General features: G+C 49.8%; 1 protein-coding gene across 5 annotated transcripts; it reads right to left on the bottom strand.

Moving 5' to 3' along the window:
• Positions 1-315: 315 nt before the first annotated feature.
• AKAP8 (A-kinase anchoring protein 8) lies at positions 316-23,902 on the bottom strand. Of its 5 annotated transcripts, none has more exons than XM_080409978.1 (14): positions 23,792-23,901; positions 17,834-17,872; positions 17,130-17,162; positions 14,938-15,226; positions 13,160-13,775; positions 12,264-12,408; positions 11,620-11,667; positions 9,532-9,628; positions 7,727-7,868; positions 7,002-7,095; positions 5,930-6,060; positions 5,015-5,110; positions 1,043-1,569; positions 316-855 (listed from the first exon to the last, which is right to left on the bottom strand). In XM_080409978.1, the coding sequence occupies exons 1-13, from the start codon at positions 23,808-23,810 to the stop codon at positions 1,063-1,065; spliced, it is 2,256 nt and encodes a 751-aa protein (XP_080266104.1). In that variant the 5' UTR covers positions 23,811-23,901; the 3' UTR covers positions 316-855; positions 1,043-1,062. The 5 variants fall into 5 exon arrangements, 3 of the variants coding, with proteins under 3 accessions (XP_080266104.1, XP_080266105.1, XP_080266106.1); XM_080409979.1 differs by having other exon boundaries at positions 11,620-11,664; positions 23,792-23,900; XR_013931765.1 differs by lacking the exon at positions 316-855 and adding an exon at positions 3,221-3,418 and having other exon boundaries at positions 1,432-1,569; positions 23,792-23,902.
• Positions 23,903-25,310: the final 1,408 nt, after the last annotated feature.

Here is a 25,310-nt window from a genome sequence, read left to right as displayed (position 1 = left end):
GGGCGATGCACCCATTGGGGCTGAGCTTGGTGCACCCCCGTGCAGCACTGGGGGGGCAGCTGCAATTAGGGGGACACATTAGCACCACTGGGGGGTGCGTTTATAAAAATTCCGTTTTTTGGCCTAGAAATGTGCCCGGGGGGGAAGGGATTTTTTTGTCGAAAAAACCTGCATTTTTTGATTAAAAAAACCAACAATTTCCCTCCGCATCCCAGCAAACACCAAATCATTACAATTTCCACCCCCCCACCCCCCGTGAATCCTTTAGGGAAGGGGTTCGGAGCTGGAAGATGCTGCCGCAAGCTGCAAATTCTGTGGGAAAACGCTTTTTTTGGTTTTTTTGAAGAGAAACACTTTTATTCATCCAGCGCGAACCCCGGCGCAAACAAGATTTCCAGAGAATCAAGCTGCTGCTTCAAGGAAAAAAAAAAAAAACCCAAAAAACAACCAAAAAACCTAATTACAGAGTCAAATGGAAGGTGACAATGAGAATTTATGCATTCACCAACAGGAAAATTTTCCATTTTTGGGGGGAATTAGCAAATAAAAAATTTCGCTAAACAGAGGATTGGGGGGGTGAGGGGGGCTGAGGCGCTCACCGGCCTTATCACCGCATCGTGGATGCAAAGAGCTGCTGGGATTGAATCGATGCTTTTATTAATTCTTCCAAACCTCAGCTTTTTTTGTTTAGTTTTGGTTGGTTTGGGGTTTTTTTTGGTGTTTTTTGCCTTTTTCTTTCTAAAACTTCCCACCCCCCACCCCCACCCCAAAAAAACCCCAAAAACCCAAAAAAACCCAGGCGGAGCTGCAGCTGGAGGGTTTCTTGGGGAACATCCAACTCCTGTGCTCTTCATCCTAAAAGAAAAAGAAAAAAAATTAAATTTTGCAGAAACGAAGCGCAATGGATCTTAAGAGGAATTAAGCACTGGGGCGGCTCCTTAACGAAGCGGCTGGGAATTAACCCCCAAACTGGCTACACGTTTGGGCAGGGCGCTCCAAAAAAGGAGGAGACAATCAAAAAAATCGTGGATGATATCATCACCTTCACGCAAATATTCACAGTTATTCCGGTTGCGGCTCCGCAGCTGCTGGCAGCGGCTCCTTCTCCTCCTCGCTCCTCTCCTCCTCCTCTCTGCCAGCCCAACCCTCAGTCTCATTTTGGGGGGAACCCACTGGTTCCTGGGGATTTTCAGGAGCCACAGACGGTTCTTCGGTGGCTTCCGAAGGTGCCGCCGCTGCTTCAGCCGTCGCAGGTGCTTCCAATGTTGCTTCCGCCGACGCTTCTGCCGGCGCCTCCTCCGCTTCCAGCTCGTCGTCTTGCAGGAAGGGGGGCATCAGCAGTGGTTTGGGGGGCTGATCTTGCTCCCCCAGATTTTTCAGAAATTCCTCAGGTTTGGAAAACTCTTTGGAAGCTACTGCCGCTTCCGTAGCTTCCGCCATTCCTCCTTCCCCTTCCTGGGCCACCTCGGCCGCGGCGGTTTCGGTCGCTCCTTCCCCAGCGCCGTCCCCACCTTCCAAAGCTTCATCCACGTCCTGATCGGTGATTTCATCCGTGAAGGGATCTTCTCCCTGGGGGGGGGGGGGGGGGGGGGGGGGGAAAGACACACAAAGAGTCATCAAGCTGCGGCAAAGGGAATCTCCACCGGGAAAACGCGGGAGAGGTGCTGGGTTTGGTTGTTTTTTTTTCGTTTTTTGGCAAAACCGAAATAGCGGCTTGGCGCCAGATGGTTTTAAAATGGTGGCCTAAAAAAAAAAAAATATATATAATAATCCATCGTGGAAAATCCCAAAGGATTTGCAGTGAGAGAAGAACCCCGGGAAAAAGATCCCACACCTGGAAGGAGTGGAAAGAACCAGGAAAAGCTGGCAAAGCTCATGCGCGGCATCGCGGGCGCCGCGCCGGACCCTACGTGTCGGTGCTGCCATCAAAGCGCGCCGGAATTTACTGGCTCTGCTCCTCACCCGGGAGGAATTTGGGATTAATCCGAGACGTTTTAAAATCCAAAAGGAATTCCTCAACCTTCCGGCCCTGCTTTCGAGCCGCCAGATCCCCCTTCCATCCCTGGGAAGAGCGGCGCCGCTTCCACGTTTTCATCTCGCCTTTTAGGTTTGATTTTTATTTTTTCTCGGGAGATGGAGGAATCCAGCTGCGGTCGGAACCTGGCGGCTCTCTCCCTCCTACATCCTACCACGAGGGGTCTCTTGGGGACACCAAGACCCTCTGGATTCGGGGGTTTTTAGTCTGTTTTTCTTTTGGTTTGTTTGGTTTTTTTTTTTTAATTGATAGGTTTTTCACCTGATTACCTTCGTTCAGGCCGACGGTGGATCCCAGCACCGCTCCCCCTCGCTCGCGGGGGGCTCTGCTTGCCTTTGGCGAGGGAGGAAGGTGCGGGGCGAGCGCTTGGAGGGTCAAAGTAAGGGTGGTTGCAGCCCTACAACCTTGACCTTGCCAGGGAGGAGATGCCCCACACACACCCGGTGCTGCAATCCGAGGAGAAACTGCGCTTTTAAAATTCCCTTAAGTTGTTTTTTTTTTTCGTTTTTTTGTTCTCCCCCCCCCCCCCCCCCCCCCCCCCTCGCAGGTCTCAAACGGGAAGGGAAGGAGGGAGGGCGGCATGCCGACGATGGCAGAAACCTCGCCTGAAATCTGATCGACTGTGTGGCGGAAGGAGAGAGAGGTTTTAAGTTTTTGCAAAAAAAAAAAATAAAAAAAAAAAAAATTCTCTGGCCCTTTCCTCCTTTTTTTCCACCCCCTCCCCTCATCCTGGGGTTAATATCTGCCTCGATCAGAGATTCAGACCAGGTTGGCTGCCTCCACGCGAGAAGATCCATGCAGGTTGGAGGAGAAACCTCAACGTTCATCTTCTCCGGCTCCTGGCCTCATCCAGAACGATGAGGATCGTTCTTAACCCTACGGAGGTCACGGGGAGATTAAAAATATCGGGGCTCTACCTCGCGATCTGGACCCCAGTGTCCGTTATCGCCGGTAAAATCTACCGGGGGATGTGAAGTCCACTCGTGGTGGAGACTGTCACGGCTTCCCTTGGGAAGGGCGAGGTGTCCCGCCATCCCTCCGAGGAGGAATCGTTAGGCCGATGGTCAAGAAATCATCTCTTGATGCGGCCAAGGCTTGATTAATTATCGCCCTGCGTCTCCGGCCTTCCTTTCTGGGGGAAGGTTTGCCGAGAACGTTTTACGGCGAGGTGGCTCTTGGCATTACCTGGAATCCTCAGATTTTCCTCCACCCCTTTTCAGTCTGGTTTTGCACCTGGGAATGATACGGAGACCGTGCTGGGATGGAGCCGAAGATCTCCTCCTGCCGATGGACAAAGGTCAGGTGCCCGTGCTGATTCATTTAGATCTGCCGGCAGCCTTTGATACCGTTGATCATGAGGAGATGTGGACGCGCCTGCGGACCCTGGCAGGGGTAGACGGAGTTGCACTTGAGTGGTTCCGGTCTTTTGGGGTTTGGGTTTTTTGTTTGTTTTTTTGTTTTGTTTTGGTTTTTTTAATTATTTTTTTTTAATTTCTCTGAGAGATCCCGGAGGTTTGCACCTCTCTGCCCCCAAGGGCACTCTCTCTCTCTCTTTCTCCTGTGGGGTACCGCAGGGTTTTTATCTCACCCTCCTGGTCAACGTGTATGAGAGGCCGGGTTAAGGGGATCCTACGCCGACAAACTCTCAGCTCAAAGTCTCTTTTCACTGGACCCAGAGGTTGGAGTCACAGTTTGATTTGATTTTTAGATTTTTATATTTTTTTAAAAAAAATTTTTTAGCAGAGACTGGGCATGACCGCAGCTCGCTCAGTCCAGGTTTAGCCCAAAACAATAAAACCACGACGCTGGTGGGACAAGGGGAAAAAAAAAAACAAAAAACATCTGCTCCCCCATGGCGGGGGGTGTGTGTGTGGGCATCTGCCTGCCCTTGTCTGCCAGGTTTGCAAACAAGGGGTTCTCCTGCCGGATCCTGGGCTGTTCCCGGATTCCCAGGGAACAAGCAAGTAGCCACAAGCGCTTCTTTTCATCTTCGCTTGGCGGAGGAGGTAGCGACCTCTCCTCTCTCTCTCTCTCTCAATCTCTCTCTCTCTCGGATGCGGACCTGGCCCGTTACACCCGCGCCGCCTCCGGCCCCGCGGCTCGCTCCGTGGCGTTCCCGCATGGAGCCGCTTCCCCCCTGCGCTCTGAAGTCTGCGCTTGCCTTCCGGGCTTCTTTCTGTCATTCCGAACGCTGGTTTTGGGGCTTAAGCCAACCCTACCCTGCCCTCTCCTCGTGCTCCATCTCGGCTCTGAAGATCGGCTGGGGTGTTCTCTGCCACTTCCCAAGGGAAGAGGAGGACCAAAAGGAGGGGTGGGGTGGGGGTGGGGATGCTAAGGAGGGTGTTTCAGCTCACGGGAATGGGATGCACCCCCCCCGGCGGGGTGCTCCGTCACTTGGTCGAGCTGCCAGGAGCGCCGCAGAGCCCGGCTCTTTAGACAGGGTAAAAATAATTCCCCTCCCCCGTGCAGGGCTAATGGGTGGGCCACGAGCTGGCCACGGCAGATTCAATCCTGGTGGAACTCAAGCGGTGGCTTCCCGACCCACGCGCTCGCTTCCCTGCACTGGGGGGGAACCCAGTGTCCCCCCCAAGACCACAGCTCGAGGGGTGGCCGGGGGAACTGGAGCTCTCCTTTTGCTATTTTTGTTTCTTTAATTAACGTTCCCGTTTTGGACGGTTTCGTAATTGATCTACACACGCCTGGAAATGACAGTAGGTACAGTTTGCAAGTTAAAGGAATGAAAAAATAATAATAATAAAAAAACAAAACCAAAAACCCACAGCAGAAGTGGTAAACCGCCTACAGAGAAAAGAAACCAGACCCAAGATTTAGAGATAAAAAGGCAGCAGAGTGGCACCTACGCTTCTGCCCATCGTACGCAGCGCAGCGTCCCGTCACCGACACGCAGCACCCAGCGAGACCTGGCTCCGTGCCGCTCCGGGAACTCGGCACAAGTTGCCACCTCTCTCCTTCACTCACCTTGAGGTATTTTTCCAGCATCTTTACGATGTGTTTGTTATTCAGGACGCTCTTGGCGACGTGTAAGCTGGTTTTCTTGAACTGCTCTGCAGCCATCTGCAAGGGAAGCCGACGCAGGGCTCAGTTCAGAGCAGGAAGAGGTCTAACACGGAGCTTGGCTCAAGAATTTTGTGTTCTGGCCTCCTCCTCCAGCCCTGTCTCAAATCCCAGAAAACATCACAACAAGCAGATGCAAGGGAGCACCCGCCTCTCTTCTGCTAACACAAGCCCCGGAGAAAGATGCATTTCAGCGCCAACAGCTGGAACATCCCCCCAGATGTCCCCAGATCAGCGATGTTCAGGTCAAACTCCTCAAGACAGGAGACAAAGCCCATCTTGAGGGATGTGCAGTGCTGACCAGAGCTCACCCCGTCTCCCATCTGCAACATCCAAAGCCCCTCCCCAGCCTGGGCTAATTTAGGCATTGATTAGGTCTCATGTATGAATTCCCCAAGCACCCCCAGAGGCAATTTTTCATTTTAATTTCTAACAAGCACCCGGAATTTAAGAAGAGGCAACATTTAGCCTGCACATTTACGCAGTCCACCTGGACAACGTACCCTGCTAAACCCCCAGCGAAAACCAAAGGCCAGATTTCCCTTTTTAATATCATTTTTTCCTCCTCATCTCCCCATTTCCCACCTGCTCGTGCCCCCCTACGGAAGGGCAGACCCTGCAGAACGCTGCCACAAGCACCCCACCACCCCTCACAGCTCCCCCGCCGGTGGCTTTGCCTCGCGGTGCAATCGGAGACAGTACGAGAAGGTTTTTAGAAGCCACAAATAAACCCTGAGTGCCCGGACTGACCCCCCTCCTCGCCCAGAGAGAGGTGAAAGGCTCCGGTTTGGAGGCGAAGGGAAGCGAGGGGGGTCTCACCCTGCGGTTTCTGTTGTGATCGGCAGATCGCAGGTGCCTCTGGAGGAGGTGGTTCTGCGCAGGAATCAGCATGTCGCAGGCCATGCAGTGAGCCGCCTCGATCTTCTTGAAGAAATGTTCCTGCCCAATACCTACAGCGACAACCAGACGTCAGCCGAAAATCCAAACCCAAGTTTTTGGATCTGGTGAATGCCACGGGCGCCTTTCCACCCCCTCTTAACAACCTCGGGTATCACGGCCAAGACGCTAATTCTGCACCCATATTCCTTCCAGCTTCTGCTTCCAGGGACACACACACACACACACAAATAAAATAAAATCACATACATTGCTCTAAGACAGGGAGGAGAGTTACTCTGCTCTAACCCAGACGGTACTGATGCGGTACCCAAGCGCAGGAGGAAGAGAGCCAGGGATACACAGTGGTCAGCTTACCCAGGGCTGTTTTCCTCCTGAAACCAGCCTGCCGCTCCAAAAATCTATTTAAATAAACGCAGAAGGAACAGATTCTGCTTCCCCCACCTCTGGGTTCCTTCCTCCTCTCTGCTTCAGCTCACTGCGAGACTTTATAGCCAATGTGTGGCTTAAACTAAACTCCACGCCGCTGCCGGTACAGACGGGGCTGCGTGTTGAGAAGTGTATTGGGGATGCGCACGGCGATGGAGCCAAGCGCATTTTCCCCCCCCCATCACTCTTGTTGCCACAAGAGATCAACTTTGCCACTTTTAACATTAAAATCGAATGCAGGATCCAGCCAGATTAACCAAACGGCCACAAAAAAAAAAAAAAATAATCAACAATTCCTGGGAGTTTTCCCCCCCGTTTCCCTAATTTTAATCCCTCTGACATTGTGTGAGCCTCATGAATCTGCTGCTTGAGAAACCATAGCAAGGACTGCCACTCCCCCGTGGCAACCGAGACTATTTATTTCACAAAGCTGGCAAAAAACCACCCAGAACCTGAGGCTGAGTTACCCGAATCCTCCACATCTGTGCTGCTGTCTCTCCCTGGAAGGAATATTTGTGTTTTCTTGTACACTCACTCGGTCCGGGGACGCAGAACAGACACTCACCCTTGAAAGGATCCGGCTTCTGTTTCGTGCCCTCTTTCTCCGTCAGCTCCTGGCGTCGCTTCTCGATTTTCTTATTCCTGTTGACAATGTATTCCTAGAAGGGGAGAGGACAAAACTCGCTGTCTGCCACGCAACGCATTGAGACGATCCAGTAGCTCAAAAGGGAAATGAATTCTCCCGCAAGGAAGGCGGCAGTCAGTGAATTAACTAGACCAGGTGGGTGTTTTCCTCTCCCTGCCTCCCCTCGTTTCTACCGGAGCAAGAGACGGAAAGATCCAAACCGGAGACAAACAGAACCTCGCTCCCAAATCACCATCTGATTCCTCACAGGAAACCCCAAATCCTTGAAAAATGCCCCCAAATCGCAAACAGTGATCATCCAGAAAATAGAACGCTCTGTCGTTCTCTCACCTTCCTCAGCTCTAGATGTATAGACGGAGAACAGTCTCTGGAATATTAATTTCTGATCTTTTCGTTCAAATTCAAATACAATTAACTTTCCCTCCGAAGATGAAAAGCCGTGACAAAGCACGGCACGCAAACCGATGCCATTGGGCAATGTGTTAACGAGCAGTGATTTGAGCTCACCAAACAGGGGGCCGCGTGTGGATGAATTTTCAGCCTCTTTCACTCTCCATTTAAGCCTAAAAATCCCAAATTCAGCCCGGAAAGCCCAGCGTGGACGCAAGGATGGGTTGAGCTAACACCAAGGCAACCCCTCCTACCTGCAGGAACTCGACGGTTTTATCCGGGAGTTTGGTACCGATGTATCGCAAGGTCTCTTTGTGGAACTTGCTCTGGAGGTGTTTCTGGATCTCCTCTTCCTCAAAACTGCGGAACTTGCAGACGGAACAGGCAAACTGGATTCTAAACAGAGCAAACAAAAATTCAAAAACAGAGCCGTACGGCAAATGAGGAATGAGCTCAGCTTCACAAGAACATCAAGAGGAGACCTCTTCAGTTTTCTTTCTATCCCTCAAGTTTTTCCAGATGCCACCCTGCACCGTTTTCCTCTGTCTCAGAACTTTGTAACCGCCATGGAGCCCGCGCAGATTGAGCAGCACCTACTTCTCCATAAAACCTTACGCTAAAACCCCGCGTGAGTTCAAAAGCGACTGGAAGAATTCATAGGGCAGGTAGTGAATCGCCCATCTTTGAGACCAAGATCCTCTCCCCAGTGTGGAAAAAAACCCTGAGATACAGAATCACTGGTGCCGCCTTCGCCGATTAGTCTCTTTTTAGATCATTTATTGTTTTATTTTAACAGCGAGGCTGCAAACAGAGCCACTGAAAACACCCTTCTGAACTTGGAAGTACACTCATCAACGTATTAAAACCCACAGTGTGCTTCTCATCTTAAACCAGTCATAAAACACACAAAGAGGGGGACACCCTTCCCCCAAACCCGATGAAATCAGAATGCAGAGCCCCAAAACACTCTAGATTTCTCCCATGTTGTGGGGGTGCATCTCACTCCATCCCCTGGCCACTCCAGGATCTCAGGAATCCTCATTAGGGTAACGAGCTGGGGGGTTAAACGTCCCTTGATGGTACCAGCACCTCTTCCACAGCTGAGGTGGGAAATGGCACCAACCCTACCAGAACCGTTCCTTATCTGCATCGTTAACATCCTCCAACAGCCTTAAAACATTTCTTATCTGAATCCCAGCAGCACCTACTGGAATCCCGAAAATTCCAGGAATTACTGACTCAGGACTGCGGCCAGGACAGAAACCTCCTGCTGATTAAAGCCAGTCACCTCCGACCCTATAAAGTGCAGCCCTAAGCGAGGCGCCTCGAGCTCTCCTGGGCTTTGATCAGCACTGAGCAGGATGCGACCATCCTGAGCTGCCAAGTCAGGAGGATCGCAGCCGAAAAGCCGATGGAAGAGCCTGGGTTGATATTCCCCTCCTCCAGGCTCAGCGCTGCCCAGGGAGAAAGGCAAGGGCGTTCCACGTGATAAATTCAGGGAATTTGAGGGGAACTTTGAACTTCTGTACATTTATCTACGTGTATCTCTATACATCTACTCCTTTGTGCCCATCTGCGCATGAGCGTGAACCGATTTAGGCACCTCCTAAGTCATATCACCATTTCAAACCTGTAGTTAAACCACTTTTTGTAATTTAAGTAAATCCTACCAATTCACTTTGTAAATGTCAAAAATAGTCCCAGCTTAAGTGCTGCGCATATCTTGTGATCGACCCTAAATTGTGAGTAAGCCTTGGTCGCTCTTTAGATCCAAACTGGTCCAAGCTGAGACTAGAACTGATTCCAGCTGCACCCAAGCTCTGGCAAGAGTTTAGAAAGTGAGGGGGTCCTCAAATCCATGCTCAACGGGAGGGTCTCCCTCACCCTTTTAAGTCTTTAGTCTCCGGGTAAATCATTCCAGTTTAATTTTAATTCGATTCTCCTTTCGATTTATCTACATCGTAAGTAATAGCAAACCCCGCCACGGAACTTTGGGAAGGCTTACTCCAATAAATTCGTATTAAAACTATTTCACTTAAAATAAAATTGCTCTTCTTACCTGTCCATAGCACGATCACGCATCCGATCTCTTCTTCGCTGCTTCTCCCTCTTCTTTTTCACCTCCTCATCATCATCCTCACAGCCATCTCCAGATGCTAAACGGGGGGAATAAATTAGAATGACCACACTCACAGCCACCCCACTTTGCTGGTTGAGGTATTTTGGGGGCCCAAGTCCCTCCATCTCCTCTTGACTCCCAGCTTTGGGAAGTCACAGCCTGTGGTCTCGGGAAGCTCTCCCTCTCCCAAACCAGCTTCTGACCGCAGGGAAGCGGCAGCCTCTTTCCAAGGCCTCCAGCTGTTATTGTGAAACCTAAACCCTCGTCCCCTCTGGCTCCCTGAACTTCCCACAGCAACTTAAAGTCTTCACAGGCAGTGACGGGATGTGCCATTAGCGGAAGAAGTCCACAATACGGCAAAGACACCCCTCCATCTCCCTTCCTTGGGAGGAGCTGCTACTTCCTCCCTAAATCCTCATTTTTCCCCCCCATTCATCTCTTTTTCACAAGCCTGAAAACATTACTTGAAGTTCAGCAACCAAAGCCAGCGGAGATGCTGTGCACTGCAGTGCTTGAGTAGCAGCTCTGCTTCCCTGGGATGGTTTTAGGTAAGATACCTCATATCACCTTCCCAAAAATTCCTTGGTAATTACTGGGGAAGCAAAAAAGAACTGAAGATTCAGCCGAGCTAAGCTCTGCAGTGGTTTGGGGTGGAAAGCTCCAAGTCAGAGACCTATCAGCCTCACAGGACTCGGGTACTAGATCACCCACCCACAATGTTTTCAGGTGAAGAAGTTGGGAGACCAGACCCAGACATAGCGGGAAGCTTAAATGGGAATTTTAACAACCAGCTACATCTCAGCTGCAATCCTGAAAAAAACCGACAAGCGGCAACAAAAGTCCAACACGTGGTTTTCCCCCAAGTCACTGAACGCAGAAGGCACAATGTGCTTGGGGTTGAGGTGCCTTGATGGAAAATTCCAACCTAAAGCCAGCTGGAGTGGTTTCAGCTACTTCAGACCATGTGCTTTTGAAATTAGTGCTCCAACATACCTTGCCTTGAGAGATTCCCATCTATATGCAAAAAATCCAAACAAACCAGGGTTTAGCTTCAGTGACTCCCCAAAAAACGATTTAGTTGATGGTATTTTTGCTCTGCCCTGCTTGTCCTCGCAGCAGGGCAGCCAACAGTGGCAAGTGCCTACGCCAAGAAGCCCAGAAGAACCAAAAAAAATGTTTTGGCACCCCCCCCTGGAACCAGGGCAGCACTTCTGCACCATGACAGATGCCAGAGCCCTGGGCTGGGGAACAGGACACAGCAGCAGCTTTTGATTTAAAAACTCAAGGTCTCAGTAGCACCCCGGGGTGAAGCCGATGGATTCAGGGCAGGATTAGTCCAGGAGGACAGCGTGGCGGGGTGTAACATCCCACCTTCCTCTGCCAAACCACACCAGTTCCCATTCTCCTGGAAAAGAGAAACATAAAAAAAGACGCTGCTGTTATTTATCGTGATTTGGAAGTTTCACAACCCACCCAGCCAGGTCACACGGCAAGCAAAAGGTCTGTAATCTGGGCATAAAATTATTATTTTTATAAGCGTTTACAAAATCGTTACAAAATTTTTCATATACCAGGTTGGGTGTCACCGCTAAGTATCACTTCTCAAAACCAGAATTCCTCGCTGAGTCGCCGTGCCGAGGAACAGTACTGCAGGTTACGCACAGTCCTGAGTAAAATCAATGCCAATGACCCCCATGCAACCTGGCAAACCAACCACTAATTGGAATTTAGCCCTAACGAGCCTCGCCAGAAGCAGAAGCACAAGCACAGGATCCGAACCTTTCCACTACAAGTGCTTTCCAGGCACCTGGGTGCAAGCAAATCAGCCAGTAATCCTGGCTGAAGGGCACAGGGAAATTATGAGGAGCAAACAATTTCACAATATATGGGCTCAAAATGCTGTTGTTGGGCGATTTTAAATAATTTGACCCTCATCAAAGTCAAAAGAGCAGAAGAAACTGCTGGAGTGCTTGAATAGTCCCACATTTGCCACAAAGACTGATTAAAAACCCAAAGGGTTACTTACACCTTTGTCAGCTTCATCTCCTGATTTTTCCTCTCCTTCGCCCTCATCTGCTGCACAAAAGAAATATCATTTAGCTGGTGTTGGGGGATGGGGGTGGGGGGGTCTTTTCTCCCACTTAGGGCCCCTAATAAACCACCAAACGGCTCAGGACTGCAGAGAAGCTCGCAAACAGCTCCGTGGTTTCTCTTTGCCCCTCAGTTTCTGTGGCAAACTCAGTCCTTACTTTCACAACACACGCCTTGGGCATTCAGTTTTGTCCCAGGCCACCCAAAACCACAGGCCTGTGCACTTGCACAAATATTCTCGGGCATTAAAATATGCCCCAGGCCACCCAAACACACAGATCACAAAGCCTGTGCACTTGCAGGAGTATTCTCGGACATTAAAATTTGTCCCAGGCCACCAAATATACAGATCATAAAGCCTGTGCACTTGCACAAGTATTTTGGGGCATTAAATTTTGTCCCAGGCCACCCAAACACACAGATCATAAACCCTGTGCACTTGCAGGAGTACTCTAACAACGCTAATGGCTGAAAAAAAAGACAACAGCTCTGAAACGGAACAACTCGCAGTCAGCTGAAAGATAAAATGCTTAAAATCAAGGGAAAGGAGCCGGTACTAGCGGGTGAAGACAGGCTCGCACCGTTCTCGGTGTCGTCTCCTTCGCTGTCGGTCTTTGCCTGCTTGCTGTCTGGCTCATCTCCACTTTGTGACTGTTTTCGCTTGCGGCCCCCTCCCTCACCGTCCGATCGCCCACCTGAACGGTTTCGGAAACCTCTTCTCTTGGGCTAAAGCGGGAAGAAATCATTTTTATCAATCAATTCGACACACCGAAAAAAGGTGAAAAATCCAAGTATTCCACCCATCTGCTCCATCTCCTAAAGAAGTTTAAATTCCTGTGACCCTACAGACGTATTTTTGGCTATAAAGGGATTTGCACAGCCAAAAAGTTGGTGCCCCGGAGAGAAGATTCGGGAGAGGACAAGTATCCAGAGGCTCGATTTTCCATGGAAATGGGTAAACACAAGCTTGGTGTCACTCTGCTCTATCCAGGAGGATTTAAATTATTCCATCGTGGAAGAAGCGTGAATTAAAGGCTTGTGCTTCTCCAAAGGCCTCTGCTCTAACGGTGAAGCCTACCCACCCAGGCAAAAAAAAAAGCGATCCCGACAAGAAAAAAACTTGTGGATAACTGGCTAGCTGAAAAAGGTCACATAGACATAGTCCAGCTGGCTGGACAAAAATGCACATCGCTCTCAGCTTATCTGAAGTAAAGCAAAAGTTACACAATATCAGGAAGATTGCGGTGGGAAAAGAATGTTGCAGGTGGGAACAGATAACTACAGAAGAGAAACTTGGGGCGGGCTTGGTATTTAGGCAACTAACCAATAATGACTTAACTTTTGTAATATGTATGAGCTAATTATAACAAGGCATAAAAGGTAACTGTAAGACACAATAAACTAAGTCTGCTGATCACTCATATTGAGTGACTGTGTCTTCCCTCCGTCGCGACAAAAACTGACAGCGATTACTTACCATGAGCGCGTTCATGTGCCAGGGCACCGTACCCATCCTGTCTCTGTTTCGTTGCCTCCCCATTCCATATGGCATATTCCCATACCGTCCCATTCCCATGCCCGACATCCCCATCATGCCATAGTCATAGTCTCCGTAGTCACCATAGTCGCCATAGTCGCCGTAATCGCCGTAATCCCCATAGTCGCCGTAGTCGCCGTAATCGCCGTAATCGCCGTAGTCGCCATAATCGCCGTAGTCAGGAATGAGGGCTTGGGAAAAGAGGGAAGGGAGCCTGTTGGATCCAGCACCCCCCATCCCACGCCCACCCATGTAGTTCAACTCATTCCAACGAGCCGAGAGGCGCTCGGAGCTGGAGGAGGGCATGAAGTGGTCGGCGCGGTTGAAAGCGTTGAGGCGCCCTCGGTTTTGAACGCGGTTTTGACCCCGTCCGCGGATCAGGCCGTAGTTGTTTCCTCGGTTGCGAGACTGATCCCTGCGGCTGTCGAACTGGCTCCCAAAGGAATCGTTCCGATCGGTTCCAACATCTCCGTAATCGTAGCTGGAGCGGTACATGTCGCGGTCGTTCATCGAAGACCTCGAGTCATACGATTCGAAAGACTCGAATCTGAAAGAGCTGCACAGGAGGAGACAACAGTCAGCAGCCAGAATAAATTTTCCACACATCACACAGGCATTTGCATCCATTTTTATCACAATCCAAGTGTTTCTGGCCAGACAACCAGAATAAAAATATTTTTAAACCCTGCATCCTGATCACTTTTCTGCACCCAGATCGCTTTTTCTTTATTCTCGGGGAAAATAAATAAATATCAAAGAATTGCGGTATTCTGCACGAGTATCTGGACAGAAATCCTTCAGAGAGATCCTAACAGTACTAACTCAATTGCGTTAAACCGCTCTGGATGTTTTGCCAGCTGAAAAGCAGATCCCCAAAGCTTCCCAGGTTGAAGCTGCCTCACCCTCCAGCTGCGCCTCCGGCCATGAATTAACGCAGAGAAACCCCTCAGTGTCTCGCCCGACCGCAGCAGCGAGCATCAAATGATAAAAAAAACCAACCCCAAACTTCATTTATTCAGTAACACTTGCCAACATCTGAATTGTTATTTCAGCAGCAAAACACACCCCGATGTGAAACAGCTCTCCAGACTGGCATAATTTAACCCAGCGGGAGGAAAAAAAAAAAAAAATTAATTACTGGGCAGCCACAAGGAAAAAGGGACAGAGAGGAAAAAAAGTACTTTAAGAAACCTAAAAACTATTAAGTAAAAATCCTCCTGCAAAATCTAGGAACTGAATTGACAATGGAAGTCGCTTTTAATGCTTGGTATGCACATCAAGTTTGATCTGTTTGAGGTTCATATATACGTATCCAATATTTACACACGTCTGCACACACACGTGTCAGGGCAGGTAAAAAAAAAAGCGTTTTAAGGGTGTTTTTTTTCCAAGAAGCAAATGCTGGATCGCGCCTATGCCATCACCACAGCTTCATCTGAAGTCACAGTGATTAAATTAAATTTATTTTATATTATATTACTTATTTTTTAAAATCAAAATTGTATTTATCAAAATTAAATAATAATAAATAATAAGAATTTATTTTATTATTAATTGAAAATAAAAATTAATTTATTGAAGATAATTAATATGATAATTATGATGATAATGATTATGATAACAATAATGATTATAATTATGATGATAACAATAATAAAAAATAATTTTAAAAAGCTATTTTTTTACTACAGAAAATCAGTAAGAAGTGGAACAGTCACCTATCCTGGTCTTCCATCCCCTCCCCTGTCCCGCCGCTGCCCTCCTTCGATAGCATATCCAAACGCTGGTTGATTTTGGCGATGATGGAATCCGAGTTCTCGTTGGCCGAAGTCTCGGCACCGTAGGAGGCGACGGGCATGGCGGTGCTGACATCGGTGTTCATGCCCAGATCTGAAGTTTTGGGTGTTTCCCAGCTGCTGGAGGTGGCAGCAGCCGCGGCATAGTTGTACGTGGCCGCTGTATTAGCGGCGGTGGTTTGGGTGTTGTAGTAGTCATAGCCTTCGTAGCCTGGCAGGAAAGGAAAATAAAATTGCAGTTAATACAGTTTTTATAAAGACACGGGTAGCTGGAGGAGTTGAGATGTGAACGGACCCTACCAGGCAAGGCTGCAGCAGGGTTTTACTTCCTTTAAAAGAAATTTGGTTTCCTAAAGCAAGAAACCTCAAAGATTCTCGTTCCCCAGCCCTACAAGCGTTAAGAACCTTCCTCCTTTGTGTGCTTTTAACTGCCAACACGCAGCGCTGCTGGTTTTATTTGCGATTTCTGAACAGGACCCTGAGCCACCGATGTCACACGGTCCTCCAAAACACCACGAGAAAAGCCAAACCAGAGGCGCTGCCGGGCACATCGGCATATATCCACCAAAAAAGGACGGCGCCTAACCGAATTAATCAGAAAAATCAAAGCAGCCAGTTGTATTCAAAGAGTGAGTATCTGTTGCAAGATACCACGGTGGGGTGGAAAAACCCAACGTGCTGCGGCTGCGCTCCTGAAGCTGCTGGATGCTTCAGGAGATCCCAAGATGTGGAGAGAGCAATCCGGACCCTGAAGCTGCTGGATGCTTTAAGCGATCCCAAGATGTGGAGCAAGGGATCCATTCCCTGAAGCTGCTGGAGGCTTCAAGCGATCCCAAGATGCGGAGCGAGGGATCCGCACCCTGAAGCTGGTGGAGGCTTCAAGCGATCCCAAGATGCGGAGCGAGGGATCCACTCCCTGAAGCTGCTGGAGGCTTCAAGCGATCCCAAGATGTGGAGCAAGGGATCCGCACCCTGAAGCTGGTGGATGCTTTGAGCGATCCCAAGATGTGGAGAGAGGGATCTGGACCCTGAAGCTGGTGGAGGCTTCAAGTGATCTCAAGATGCGGAGCAAAGGATCTGTTCCCTGAAGCTGCTGGATGCTTCAAGCGATCCCAAGATGCGGAGTGAGGGATCCGCACCCTGAAGCTGGTGGATGCTTCAAGCGATCCCAAGATGTGGAGCAAGGGATCCGGACCCTGAAACTACTGGATGCTTCAAGTGATCCCAAGATGTGGAGTGAGGGATCCACCACGTGCCTGTGACTTGTGTTTTTATTCAGATTATAATTTCTCCAGAGCAGGAACAGCTTTTATGCTCTGCGCCAGCACAATGCTCAGTGCGACGGGGCGCGAGTCCTCGACAGGAGTGCTCAGGCTTTATAAAAAAAGGGGAATAACAGGAAAAAAAATAAAAAATCCTCATCTTCAGCTACGACTTGAGCTGGGAGGTTTGAATCCACAGCCTGACACGCAGCGTTCAGTTTTATACTGTGAAGGCCAACGAAATAATATTTTCAACAACAATTTCAGTCTTTTGCTTGGGAATGTGTTAAGACTAGCTTACAAGAGCCACAGGATCCAAACAGAGGCCAATTAACTAATTGCTCAGAGCTGCCAAGTTCATTAGCGAAAGCAAATCCTGTTTTACTGAGGAAGCGCCGGCTCGCACAGAGAACTGCGCCCGTGCACCATCAAGCTGCCAGAATTACAAGCACAAAGCTTGGGTTTTGAGGGGAAAATGATATAAACTCGGTAAAATCAATCTATTAATGCACACATCCGGCTGTCCCAGGTCAAACGAGAGGAGGGGACACAAAAGAAATCAACTTTTCTCATCCTCGAGCTCATTTTTCTGCTTTAAGGAACAGATGGCCACCAGTCCTCAGGACAAAGCTGCTGCCTTGGCAAGAGGAAAAAGCTGCAATCACAGGCACAAAGTAACGATAAAGAAATTAATTATTGAGGAGGAGCGGTTTCAAAGCATGGCATCGCATCCATGATGCTGACTTCCAAGCGGAGACAGCGCACGAGCCGGAGATTAGCTCCGCAGCCGGCTCGAGGGACTGAGCAGGGCACCCCAGCCCCCGGGGACAAGCGAGGTCGTTCAGCACCTACCTTGCCAACTCGTTGCATTCGTCGCGTATGTACCTGAACAGGACAGAAAAAAAAAAAAAAAAAAAAAAAAAAAAAAGGTGTTTCAGCTCAAAAAGCTTTGGAGATGCAATATATGTCATTCAGTCTACTTGCTGGGTAAAAATGACAGACGCTTTTGCACAGAATGGGAAAGCAAGCAGCTGGGACTTCCAGTAGCTCATTATTCAAATGAAATGGCTAATATGTCCTTTTTTTAATACGTTTTTTTCAAACACTTTCAAATATTTGTGCTTGAAAACCTGTCAAGAAGCAGTAAAACGGCAGCAAAAGCACCGACGTCCGCTAAACCCATCCCTTTCAGGAGCATCTCGCTGCTGCTGCTCTTGTTCAAGCTGGGCAGGAGGTCAGAGAATACCCCAGCCACGCTCTGTTTTGCAGCGCTCATAAACGCCAGGTGATAAAGCAAAGCACAGGATTAACCATACACCAGACTGGGACCAGTTCCTCCAGTAGGGAACGCTGGGAATCACAGCGTCTCACGCTGTCCCGGAGGCAACTTTACAGAAAAACAAGGAGAAATTCCCTCAAACAGATAAAAGGAGAAGAAAGGCTGAAAAAACTGTTTCTATATTGTACAACTCTGGCTAGAAAGAAATACAAATAAGTTATATTCTCAAATTGCAATTCCCTACATTTTTATTTTTTTTTATATACACAAAACTCACCTTGAGTGTTGGTGGCCCCAGTATTCCAGGTGCCATAACCTGCAAGAAAAAGAAGGGAGCTGTTAGAAAGATCACCTCTGCTCTTATCACAGGGGTTTGTTTCTTCCCTTAATCGCTTCTAAAAACCATGAAGTCTTTAATTACAGCTGCACTTCTGCTTTTTACTGTTGGGGAAACACACCTGAAGCTTGCCTGATGCTTTCTTTCCAATCGTTTCAGCAATCTGAAGGTCAACAAGATGTACCGAAACACTGAGAATTAAAAAAAATGACGGCGTGTTTTGAAAGAGATCAGTTTGAAGAGGGGCTTGACATAAGGATGGTGCAAAACTATGTTTACGTAGGAGAAAATGGCAGGATAAATCATTTAAAGAAGCAAACCGTCATCAAGGACGGACATTTCGATTGTTTTATGCCTGCAGCAGCATCCTTTTTCGCAGGGAATATTGGCTATCCGCGAACGTATTACGAGATGAGTACTGCTACGATAAAAGCCAATCGAATAAATGGAGGTCCCTCCCCTTTCGAGCACTAATTGCAATTTTGTGCTAACGAGGCAGCTTCGGTCTGGTCTCTCCCAAAACAGCAGCAGGATGAAGGGCTTGCCCGGGTGGAAGACGAAGCAAAGGGCCACGACACGCAAGTGCTCCCGCTGTGACTCCACCAGCTCTTTCACGTCACAGCAGCAAGGGGTCTTCCTCACCAAAATAAATCATCTCTCCATTTTAAACCTTTTCCCAAGTTTCTGGGGGGGGTGGGGGTGGGGTAAATCAGCATCACTGGCATCACAGCAACCCCCAAAAGGCCCACAGCGAGCTCAGCAAACACCTTCATCTGCTCAAAGGGCATTTGATAAATAAGCTCTGTGCTGCAACAGAACCCTGAGATTATCTAAATTAAATCTTGAAATCAAAAGCACCACGCTGGGTGTTTTACTGGGAGCATCTCCTAGCGTCTTTTTTGTCACTTCTCCGTGGAAAAACATTTTTTGAATCCGCACTTCTTATTCTGATGGGAAAAAATAAGTTGGTCCACATGCAGAACTGCTGATACCCACCTTCCTATGGATCCGAATTATTTCGATACCCACTGTATTACCCCAAATTTTTCCCCATTTTTTGTTCTGGCCTTGCCTCCCCCCCGGCAGCTTCCCTTCCCTTTAGCAACCTCATCCCCCTCCAACCTTTTTGACATTTTTGGAGGTGGCCCCCAATTTCACAAAGCTTTTATATGTTCTGAATTGGGCCCCCAAGTTTGAAAAATTTGTTTTGGAGAGCCAGACACCGATCCTGCAAAAACTTTTGGGGAGGTGGCTCCTGATTTTGCCAGACTTTCCCGATTTTGGAGGCAGCCCCAATTTTGCAAAGTTTGGTTGTTTGGTTTTTTTTTTAGCAGCCACCCTCCATTTCATAAACCCTCTCCATTTTCTTGAGATAAGCCTCCAATTTTGCAAAGCTTTTGTATTTTTAGCAGCAGCCCCCGATTTCACAAAGCGTTTATATATTTTTGGATAGAGGCCCCCAATTTTGCCAAACTTTTCTCCTTTTGGAGGCAGACTCCGATTTTGCCAAGTTTCTCTCTCTTTGGTGGTAGCCCCACGTTCCAAAAAAAAAGGTTTGCATTTTCTGGAGGTGGCCCCCAATTTTGCCAAACTTTTCTATTTTTGGCAGTGGCCCCCCATTTGCAAACTTTTATACTTTTGGAGAGAGCCCCAATTTTGCAAAGCTTTTCTATTTCGGGCAGCAGCCGCCAGTTTCACAAAGCTTTTCTATTTTCTGGGGGCAGCCCTCAATTTTGCAAAGCTTTTATTTTTTTGCAGGCAGCCCCCAGTTTTCCAAAAACTTTTCTTTTTTGGTGACAACCCCTAAATTGGCAAAACAGCCCCTCATTTTACAATTTTTCTCCTGCTGCCCCTGGCTCCCCGCACAAACCTAACACCCACCAAGGATGGTAGAACACCTCTCCCTCTTAACGACTTGGATTTTTTTGGTGGGCAATCACCTTTAGGCTCACAAAACCTCAAGAAATGATGGGTAAAACAGTCACCGCTGTATTTTTGAACTCCTGTAGAAACCACAGCACCAACAAAACAGGAACTGCAACACGTGAACACCTTCTCAAGTCGGAGCTTTACTACCGAGTAATTTCCTTTCCCACCACGGGTGTTTTTAGGTCCAGTCATTCCCCGTCCAACTTCGCTTTCCAGCAGGAGCAGGACAGCGCCAGGATGAGGTTTTCCAGCTGCTGGTGGGGCTCGTGGAGAGGATCAGATCAAGACAGAGCATGGAAATTCAGGACAAACCTCTGACCCCAAAGCCTGACTTTAAAACCGATTATTTTTTTTTAAAAAAGCTCAATTTTCACGCTCCCTCCTCCAGCACATTAAGTCACCTCTTGCAAACAAACTGCTGAGCACCCCTGATTCTTTCAAGTGACACCAAGTGACACCGAGCCCCCAGTTGTCACAGGCATCATCCCAGCTCGATGCCTGCCTCCAGGCACGCTCGTAGCCGGAGAAAATTGGGAAGAGAAAGGGAAGCCAGAGCAGGGAAGCTTTTTTCTGGGCAGGTTGCTCAGTCTCTCACCCGGGGAACACCAAAAATAGCAGCAGCCCTCACGCTTTCGACCGCACACAGACTGGTCTGATCAAAAGCGAGCTCCTCTCCTTCGATTTTTAAGCCACCTTTGAGAAAATCTTGGGGACTTTAATTCAGGAGGCAAAAAAACCTTGAGGAAAACGCAGGCTGCTCAGCCCAAAACACAGCGTCTTTCAGCCAGTGTCCCACCTCTTCGTACCTCCAGATTCTATAGGATAAATCTCCCTGCCTTTACGTTATGTGCATACATGTTGGCTGTCTGACTGGCCACAATGACCACTGTTACCACTACGATCGTATTCTTTCAAGGAATGAAGAAATCTGGGTTAATTCAAGACCTAAAGCTTTCAGTACAATTTCAGAATGCGGTAACTGGAGTTCAACATCTAATTTTGAAACAAAATATTACGTCAGAAAACCCACTAGATGAAAGACTTGGGTACGAATGACTCTACCAAGGAGCAGAGGTTGCATACGTCAGTTCTGCAGCAGCACAGCACATCCATAAACATCCCCAGAGAGAAAAACGCAGCGGAACAAATCATCGCCGCCTTCTGGGATAATAAACACAAAGTAACATGCAGAGCAAGGAAAAAAAAAACCAACTTGGAACGGAGCAAGTAGTGGATTTTACCGAGCTAAGTGCACAACGCGTCCTGACTCCCGGCTGACTCCCAGGACGGCGCTCCCTGAGCTGGGGGAAAAGCTTGGGGATCGTTTTTCTCTGCACACATGTACGAGGCGAGCACGACTCTGGAGCTGAGGAAGCAACCTCCAGAGATCTGCTTTGTTTAGTCTGTGCGAAGTGCTGAGAAGTTTAAACACCAGCAGAAAAAAAGCCGGAGCCCAGGAGACAATTCCTTCTGAAAGCAGGGAGGCCCAAGCTTCTCCCGCTGATTTCAACAAAGGACTTTATCTGGGGAGAATAAAGTCTTCTGCTGGAATCAAAGCAACCCAAGTATTTAAATTAAACCTATATATCACATGCTCCACACAAGGCTTGGCTGTGAAGGGTGCTCTCCTCTAAAACCCACTCATGTGGAACCGTACGATCCTCAACGCGCAGAGAATTAAAAATGAAGGGGCTGGTTATGAGCCGACTACACCTGAGGTTTATTTATAAACCCCCAAATATACAAGAACTCATTCATTTTTCTACCATGTAATGGTAAAAGTCCACAACAAAACTGCAAAGCACTCGGGGGTTTTAATCTATTAATAGTTCTGCAAGGCAAAGGGAAGATTTAAGCAGCTCATTAACTCCACAAAGCCAACGAAATCTTTCTCAGGAGTAACTTTTAACTGCCTAAACTCTTCCGAGCTGTTTATCCAGACTCGCTCAGGTGTTGGCAGAGAGAAACTGGCACTCGTAGAGCATGATTCAACACAGATTTGAGGTGTTTTGGTTTTTTTTTAATCCTGTCAATGTTTCTCACCTCATTTTTATGCCCAAAGAACAGGTAAAGCACTTAAAAAGCATTTAAAAGCACGATGAAAGAGATGCCGGGCATCAGGTCTCCACCAAGCTGAAAGTGGAGACAGGAGGAACCTGGAAAGAGCAACTTGTCAACAGGTCTGTATCAACACGACGCCCGGGTGAATTACAAACGATCATTGCATAAAAGGTGACCTGTGGGGTTGATTAAACACGTGGAGAAACGGCACTGCTGCTGTATTATTTATAAAATCCCGCCGCAGTCGTTATTCTGTTATGAAACCCAAGGAAGCGTTTTCAATAGCAAAAGTAAAAACCGCCCTCGTGGGACCGTGGTGTTCCTGAAGGTGAACATTAAGAGAAGCATGAACTCAAGGTGGGAAGAGGATGGAGAGCTCCGAAGGGGCACGACAGGGAGGGGATCCAGGCTGTCGGGATGCTCCGGGTGGATCCAGGCTGTCGGGATGCTCCGGGCTCCGATCTGGGAGCATTTATTTACCCACATGCCACCACCTCACAGCTGAATCAACTTCATCCAGAGAGTTTTAAACCGATATGCATCGATCCAACTTTGACCGGGGGACTTTCTTTCCATTCCCACTTCCACAAGCCTCGTTTCAGGAGTTAAAGGGATAACAAACCCCAGCAGAAGCTGGGAGAGCGCGGCGAGGCTGATCAGCTCAAGGCTGTTCCGCGCTTTGATGAAGGAAGGTGGGTTTTTCCCCTCACAAATCGCTCCCCCACGCCAGCAGACAAAGCTTAACGCCGTTAACAGCCTTTCCCTGCTGTTCTGAGTCTCGTCAGCATTCCGGGGGGCTCTCGCCTGCCGCCCTACCCTTTGTTTGTCACCTTCTTATGAGGAAGGGACATTTCGGGGGGCTCTCACCAGCTGCCCTACCCTTCGTTTGATGCCTTCTCATGAGGAGGGGACATTCTGGGGGGCTCTCCTGCCGCCTTACCCTTCATTTGACACCTTCTTATGAGGAAGGGACATTTCGGGGGGCTCTCACCGGCTGCCCTACCCTTCGTTTGATGCCTTGTGAGGAGGAGACATTTCGGGGGGGGCCTCACCTGCCGTCCTACCCTTTGTTTGACACCTTCTTGTGAGGGGGGGACATTCGGGGGGGGCTCTCCTGACACCTTCCCCTTCCTTTGACGCCTTCTTGTGAGGAGGGGAAGCACCTCAGGGGGTGCAGGCACAGCTGGGGGGCTCGAGGAGGGAAACGGGGGGGGGGGGGGAACCACGACACAGGGCCGCCACGGCTCGTTGTGTGGCTGTGACAGATGCTAGGATCGGGCCCCCGCTGCTGAGCCACCCGCTGGGGCTCCCTCCGGGGGTAACGGGGGGGAGGGGGGGGGGTTCAGCTCCGCCCGGGGTGAAGACGGTGCCCCGCGGTGGGGGGGGGGCGGCGCTCAGCCGATGCCCGGCGTGGGCCTGAGGACACGCCCCAGCTGCCCCCACCGGGGACCCCCTTCATCAAGCGGCCCTGCAGGGGCCTCCCCGGAGAAGGAACAGGGCGCCCGGTGGGGGGGGGGGGTCGTAAGCGGAGGGGGGGGGTGGGGGGTGGAAGGGAGGCGCACGCGGCAGGGGGCGTGGCCGCGCGGCCGCCATTTTGTGTCGTCTTCAGAAATGGGACCGGCTCCATTTCCGCCCCCGCAGCGGCCGGGGGGCTGAGAAGGGAACAGCCCCCCCCCCCCCCCTCAATAACACTCGCCCACCAATCGGCGGCGCCCAACTGCGGAGCGACGCGGCGCTCGGCCAATCAGCGTCGGCGCCCCCTCACGGGAGGCGAGCACAACGCCTCCCGCAGGGACTGACCCCCCACCGTTATGGGGAGCCGCCGCTGAGGCAGCGGAAGAAGCGACCCGCCGCCCCGGGGAGGGGAAATTCCGGCCCCAGCGCCGCCCCGGGGCCGCCTGCACCTACCGCCGTATCCCTGCTCCATCGCTCCCCTCCGCCTCCGGCCAGCGGCGCCGCACTGCCCTCCCCAGCGCCCGCTGCGCAGGCGCGCCGCGCCCGCCGCCCATTGGGCCACTCCGCCGCTCTGCCCCGCCCACGAAGCTTGCCATTGGCCGCACTCCAAAAGCCCGCCCCTACGCCCGCCATTGGCCGAGCTCGCCGAGCGGCGCGACCCTCCCTTCTCTCCCACTGGCCAGCACGCCCCTGCCGGCATCCATCCCCCGGTCCTATTAGCTGAATCCCTTGTTCCGTGGGACAATGCCGAGGCCCCCTCCTCCTGTCAATCATAGCCGTTGCCTCTTCTGATTGGGTGGCGGCGCGGGGCTCGCCCGCTCATGGTGCATTATGGGGGCGGCGGGCGTCACCAGGGAGCTTGAGGGGCAGATGTTACAGCGCGGCCCTCACCTGCCCCTTGACCCCCCACCTCCGACCCCGGGCTCCCAAACTAACCTTTGACCTTCCCTCGGATCCCCTGAAGCCCCGACGGTGCCACTGGGTTTGCTGGGGTGTGGGGGGGAGCATCACCCCCAGACCCCCTCACCCCCCTCACCCCAGCAGTAGAAGGGCCTCTAAAGCCTGACCTTCGCCACCCTGGACGCGTGGCCTGAGGAGAGGCGGTGGCAGAGGCTCCAGGCCAGTGAAGTGGTAGCTTTTTCCTCAGCTTTTGCCCAAAACCAGGTTAAAACAGTGATGCAGTGTGAACTAACTTTAGAATAGAATTAAAGAATAACCATTATAATGTTTGTTAACCACTGTAACAACTGTAGATATCATGTACTGCCATATGTTACTCATCGACCTTTGGTGTCTGTTCTGTTATCCTTTGTTAGACATCCGCCTATCTGCTGACCTTCTATGTTAAAACTTTAGCAGAACACTCCAGCAGGTGAGGACAGATAAGGGTAAAAGAAACAATTAAGCAAGAAAAGCAGATGGCCAGCAAGGGCATAAATTACCTCAGACTGATAAGAACACTGCAAATGTGCAAGACCATCACATAACAAGCAAGAGGTGAAAAGTACACCATGAGGAAGACCTACGGCCTTCCTCCTAGAGACCACTGCCCACGTCTCGGAGACCCCTGCCCACAATTCTTGGAAGAATTTGCACAAGCGCGAAGGACTGATAGGCTAATTAACATATGAATTGAGGGTAGGCGGGATTAGATAATGAATATGTATAGATATTAGTTGAATAATCATTATTTCATTGTATAAATATGGAATTATTAGCTACCTTAAACATGCACGTTTGGTGGAAGGATCCCCCGTGCATCCAGCACTGCCAATAAAGGATACTTAGTCACTAAGAAATTTTGACTACGTTCTCTAAATCAACAGCTTAAAAGCAACCGGCAGCGGTGAGGAAAGCCCAGGTGGACAGCCAGAAGCAGCGGTAACCACGCCGGGGCCTTCCTCAAGCTCCACACCCTTTTCCAGACACATTTCATTCCCCTTTTACCTGAACCAAAGCATGAATGGCTGAA

This window comes from Falco punctatus, assembly GCF_963210335.1.
Source record: "Falco punctatus genome assembly, chromosome: 13".
In the NCBI taxonomy this organism is placed as follows: Eukaryota; Metazoa; Chordata; class Aves; order Falconiformes; family Falconidae; genus Falco; species Falco punctatus.
This window is presented reverse-complemented; position numbering and strand designations above follow the sequence as displayed.

What these genes read in the sequence shown, in the direction of transcription:
- AKAP8 (XM_080409978.1), bottom strand. An exon ending in GGGATGGAAGACCAGGATAG is followed by an intron (nt 13,776 to 14,937) that starts GTGACTGTTCCA and finishes CCTCCTGTGCAG; the next exon opens with CTCTTTCAGATTCGAGTCTT. An exon ending in CGTGATCGTGCTATGGACAG is followed by an intron (nt 7,869 to 9,531) that starts GTAAGAAGAGCA and finishes TGCTCTGTTTAG; the next exon opens with AATCCAGTTTGCCTGTTCCG.